Source organism: Sinocyclocheilus rhinocerous, unplaced genomic scaffold (assembly GCF_001515625.1).
Source record: "Sinocyclocheilus rhinocerous isolate Xijiao unplaced genomic scaffold, SAMN03320098_v1.1 scaffold19, whole genome shotgun sequence".
Taxonomy (NCBI): domain Eukaryota; kingdom Metazoa; phylum Chordata; class Actinopteri; order Cypriniformes; family Cyprinidae; genus Sinocyclocheilus; species Sinocyclocheilus rhinocerous.
The window spans coordinates 3347424-3353124 of NW_015638975.1; the positions used below are offsets into that span (position 1 = coordinate 3347424).

At 37.0% G+C, this 5701-nt stretch overlaps 1 protein-coding gene across 3 annotated transcripts in view; it reads left to right on the forward strand.

Annotated features, from left to right (window-relative positions):
• The window catches only part of LOC107750567 (flavin-containing monooxygenase FMO GS-OX-like 4), a 9459-nt gene that overhangs the window by 2385 nt on the left and 1373 nt on the right, over positions 1-5701 (forward strand). The window contains exons 1-7 of one of the 3 annotated variants that reach the window (XM_016566022.1): positions 216-398; positions 490-743; positions 1066-1204; positions 1546-1688; positions 1951-2003; positions 3242-3366; positions 4466-4780. In XM_016566022.1, coding sequence (XP_016421508.1) covers positions 529-743; positions 1066-1204; positions 1546-1688; positions 1951-2003; positions 3242-3366; positions 4466-4780 — 990 coding nt within the window. In that variant the 5' untranslated portion in view covers positions 216-398; positions 490-528. Of the gene's footprint in view, positions 1-215; positions 399-489; positions 744-1065; positions 1205-1545; positions 1689-1950; positions 2004-3241; positions 3367-4465; positions 4781-5701 lie in introns of those variants that run through there. The other 2 variants (XM_016566021.1, XM_016566024.1) reach the window with 2 other exon arrangements.

Here is a 5701-nt window from a genome sequence, read left to right on the forward strand (position 1 = left end):
TGCGTGTGTTCCGATGAGCAGGAGAAATGGTTCCATATCCAACACAATTATTCGCTAATATTGTATATTTTTCCACTTAGAAGTTTATTTTATGCACCGAATTTCTTGATAAATAAATAACATTAATGGTTAAAAAATGCCCTTATAATCGATATTTTTATGTGAGGATCGATCCTTTCGATACAACATCAGTTTCGAAAGTATCGATACTTAAGGATCGATCCGCCCATCCCTATTCAAAACACGAAGGGTTAATTTGATTGCGCTGCCGGGGTAGCTGGACAGATTCCAAGACGTTTTCGATATAATTAGACGAGCTTTCGCAGTCGCTTTGAGAGACTGAGTCAGACCCTGACACTGTCACCCGAGGACAGCTGTAGATACCAGCTCGAAATACAGTAAGCAGAATGGAAATATAATTGTAAATATAGTTGGACACGTTTTCCATTTTCAGGGAAACAACATGTAGGCTATCTGCGGTTTTGCCAGGTGTCAACTTCCTAACTCATACCCGCATTTTGCATAAAGATGTCTGGCTTGGGGAAGCTGCGCGTCGCTGTTATCGGAGCCGGTGCTGCGGGACTCTGCGCGGCCCGCCATCTTCTCTCCCGCCGGGACACCTTCGCGACACCTGTGGTGTACGAGCTCACCAAGAATATCGGAGGAACCTGGGTCTATGAGGAAAGAGTGGGATGTTACGACAATGGCTTGCCGATTCACCGCAGCATGTACAGGGACCTCAGGTGAATTTATAAGTGTTTATCCTTTTTATGGCACTAATGTAACTGAACTACTTTATATTATATTACGACATGGATTGATGTCACTTAGTAACTTAACACATTTTTAAATTAAATATTAAGTGTCAATATGTGTTGTAACCATCTTACTAAATGCCATGTGATAAGGATTGTTACTTATTGAAATGTACTGTAAAACAACTTTTTTATTTTATTTTTTACTTATTATCCTCCTTATGAACTGTTCTTGAAATATATATTTACAATTTTTAAAGCAGTATTGTGGCTTTATAATGTTTTGCCATGTATTCTTTCCACATGCTAGAACCAATATTCCCAAAGAGGTGATGTCTTTCCCTGACTTTACTTTTGCAAAGCATCTCCCCTCTTTTGTCCATCACACAGAGGTACGGAAGTACCTTGAGCAGTACTGTGATCATTTTTGCCTGTGGGACCACATACAGGTGAAAAAGATCATATTTGTAGCCCAGTTCTTACATTTTTAAAATACTCACACTTCTTTGTTCATGTTCAGCATTTCAGGAAAATGAATGCTCATTGCATAGTTTTGACAGATAATTATTAATTTCACTGTTTATGACCAGTCTGTCAAAGTGACTAACCTGTAAAAAAAATCACATACCTTATCTTTACTGTACATTTATGATCAGTCTGTGGGATTGTGGAAAACTACTAGAGAATTAATGGTCGCCAGTACAAAGGACTGAATGTTGCTGTTGCTTGATAACCATCAGGCTGAATTTGACATGAAGTGTTGATAGGTGTATTTCTCTCTTCCAACAAGTTTGGCACCTCAGTGGCTTCAGTGACCCCAGTTGACGTGAAGGGTGGGTGGAATGGGTTGGCTTGGGATGTCACCTCCAACGATGGTGTAGACCACAGCAAATCCACTACAGAGAGATTTGATGCTGTTATGGTGTGCAATGGGTAAATGAACAGCAAAAAGAGTGAAACATTCTCTGTAAAACCTTCCTATGTGCAGCTATAGTTAAAATGTACATGCCTTGATCAATAAGGCCATTGAGTGCAGTAGATTAAACAGTAACTAATGATGCAATAAAACTGTATTGCACTTTCGCTTATATACTGTGCCAGTTTTCCAGGGTACGATTTCATTATATAATCAGGTGAAAAAAATTGATTGTTACAAATTGAGTCTTACAAATTAAATTATGTGTGTTTATTCCAGACATTTCTATGACCCATACATCCCTGCAATACCTGGACTGGAAAAATTCAAAGGTTTTCCCTTCCTTACATTATGTAATCTGGTTTAACTTGGCAAAGTAAATCAAAAGAGTCTGACATCTTTAAAGCCAATTATCTGTGTACTTGGCAGCAAAATACCTTTGAAAGTTGCTTAGACTTGCAAATTCTTAGGCGTTCTTTGCTGTTGCAACATGTTATCAGTTTATCAGTCAGAGTGAGGATCTACTGAGAAATGCTTTAGATCAAACCATGGCTTTGGCTGGAAAGTAGACCCTGTTTTGGTTAATCATTATATTATTTAACATTTATCAATAGTAGGGCTGCACAATTAATCGAATTTCTAATCGCGATTACAATTATGGATGCCACAATTACGTAATCATTCAAAGCAGCAATTAATCGTTCAAAGTCCACTTATGTTATTCTGCACGCTTAAGATATGTTTTTTTCTTTCTACATGTTATCTTAAGGGTTTTCCCATTGTTTTAGTTTTAGTATAACATTATAATACCATTCATATATTTACTTTTTTATAATTTAAAGAAGAAACCAATCCGATGTATATTTGACATTTGAAGGCTTAATACTATAGAAAAGCACTAAAGGTTTTTCACTTAGAGTGTTTTCAGCTTGTTTATTTTCATATAAAAATACGGCATGCAGTTGCATCAAACAATGGTATAAACATCATTCAATGTAAATTGTGATAATCGTAATTAATAATCGCAATTACAATTTCAAGGAAATAATCGACAATTATGTTTTTTGTCATAATCGTGCAGCCCTAATCAATAGGTAAATTAAGTTTAAGTTAGACCTTTATGTTCCTTCTGATGTTGAGACCGGAGTCTTTGTTATCCATTTCACAAAGTGCAAGGCTTTTTCATATCACAGTGAATAATGGAAATGTCATGTATTATAATTTATGAATGCATTTTATGTACACATACTGTAATGCATGCTTGCTTAAGGATTGCAGTTTTAGTAATTGTTGTTATTGCTATAAAATGTTACTAAAAAATATAGAGTCTCGCGCGCTCAAAATCATTCATAGGTGCATACAATGAAAGTATAATATAAACTAGAAAATATACTGTATGAAGCATGTATTAGTCAATCAACATTCATCAGGCTTAAGGGGAAGCTTGAAGAAGGTTGACTGACCAAAACATTGCTAATTAATATTTTTGGTGATGTAAGTTTGAGTAGCATGTGGGATTTCAATATTTTCTAGTTATTCTATAAAATATTGTATTTTGCATGTTTTTTAGGAAGGCTGATGCACAGTCATGATTATCGTAGTGCTGAACCTTTGGCGGGAAAGTCAGTGGTGCTGCTGGGAGCTGGTCTCTCTGGACTAGATATTGCCATGGAGCTCTCCAATGTTGATGCTCAGGTCTTTCACAGTATTAAATTGTTTAGCTATTTGTAATGCTACATTTTTGACTTAAGCTAGAATATACTACATAACTTTTGCACAGATCTTTCCCTAAATTAGTTAACACTAGTTTCTGAAAGTCAGATTTAGTCTGAAGATTTTGGACAATCAAGAGTTGACAGATTAGACAGAAAATCACATTGTATGATGGGTACAGATTTTTTTAGTTTCAGAATTTTGATTCCATCCAGTCAGAGGACATTAAACATGTTTGATATTCTGAGCCGATTTTAGAATACATATTTTCTTTTGGCATGCGCCTCCTAGAAATGAGGCACGTTTCTGGACGAGTTTGTTGTTTTTTCATAACAACTTGAAAAGTCTGTTAGTGTGTGATCCTCAAGGCTTGAATACACTACATGAATTTTGCCCAAATTTTTGGCTCGATTTACAGTTTGGAGAAGCTGACACTAGTTGCTGAAAGTCAGAGCCAGTCTGCAGATTTGAGTTGACAGATTTCATAGAAAATGGCATAGTGTATGATGGTCACAGACTCAGAATTTTTAGGTTCAGGCTATGAATCTATCCTGTTGAAGGATATCAAACATGTTTGATATTTTGAGCCAATTTTAGAACTATTTTCATTTGTCACACATCTCCTAGCAACAAGGCAAAGGATTCTGCATGAGTTTGTTGTGATCTGAACGACTTCAAAGTCTGGTAGCGTGTGATCCTCAATCATTTAGTGTATGATGGCCAGTCTTTCCTCTGTGACTGTTTACAAAGTGTACGATGCCTAGTTTTAAAAAATCTGTTCAGATTTTAAAAGTCATGTAGTGTATTCCGTCCTTCAGTTTTTTAACTTGTGTCGTCCAGATTTTCCTCTGTAACAATTTACAAAATCGGCAGGTCTATGATGCCTAGTGTTTTAAAATCTGTCTTCACAAGTCATGTAATGTATTCCAGTCTTTAATGTGTGTTAATACTTGTGACAAAAGAAACCAAACTTGTACTTGTTTTTTTTTATAGATGATCGTATGCTTTCTACCTTATGCTTACCATCCAAAGTATTTTATCTGGAATTCCTTGTTTACTTTGTACCATTATTGACCTCCAGGTCATCCTGAGTCATGGACAGCGGCCGTTGACCTGCCCCCTTCCGCCAGGAGTCCAGCAGGCTCCTCCAGTAACCTCTGTACTGGATGATGGCACACTAGAGTTCAAAAATGGGGAGAGAGCCAAGCCAGAGGTGTTCCTGTTTTGTACAGGCTACAACTTCACCTTTGCGTTCCTGGATAAGAAAGTGGGTGTAAAAGTGCAGGAGCATCTCGTCTGGCCTCTCTATAAGTTTCTAATACCTCCAGCCTACCCTTCACTCTTTATAGTGGGCATCTGCAGAGCTATATGCCCCTTCCCACATTTCCATATTCAGGTTAGTTGCAAAGCAAAGGATATTTTGTTTAAGGGAATATGTGTCACTGAGGTACTTCTCAAATTTCCCTTACATCTTCAAATTGAGCGCGTTTACATGCACATTCTTAAGCCGATTATGCTTAATAAGCTGAAAACGATCTTGGTCGTATAAACGCAGTAACCCGTTTTCTTTTATCGGAGTAAGGTTATAAACGGCGTAAACATAAACCGCTCGCAACAGGTAGTTTTTTGCCTCTTACTCCAATTTCGCACGGCATGTAAACGCAATAACCCGCTTTCTGTCGGCTTATTGAAGTGCTCATGTGTGATACGTGACAGGAACGCATCGTTAGTGCAGATTTAAGCGCATCTAGACCGAGCAAACGTCTTGCAGTAAAGAAAGAAGGAAATATATCACAAAAGCAGACTTTTTCATGACTCAGAAAATGATAAAAATGTGTTCTCATCTCGTGCAGCAGAAGTAGAAGTGGTTCAGTCACAATGCTGCGTTTATAACTGCATGAGAGGATAATATATGAGCTGTAAGTTTCCCGACATGGGTAAGAATAAGAAGCACTTAATCCTGTACTTAGTGTCTTTCATTCCAACATAAGAAAACATTTCTGGAATCTGCATCTGAAATAGCATTTAGATGTATTTACACAGTTTATGTTTCTCAGAGGGGACATGGATGCATTTAAACTGCAGTTACAGATAAATAAATAGGCCTAATGTTTTGGTTTTAACATAAAACGTTGAATACTGATATTTGAAATAATTTAAAACATGAAAAAAACAGTCAAAATGTGAAATTTAAACCGCCAGTAGGTGACAGCAAGTGACTGTTAATCAGCGAGTCATTGAGATTCAACCGATTCATTCAAACGACTGATTCATTCAGAATCAAAGCATTTGACTGTGTTAATGAGTGAATCACTGA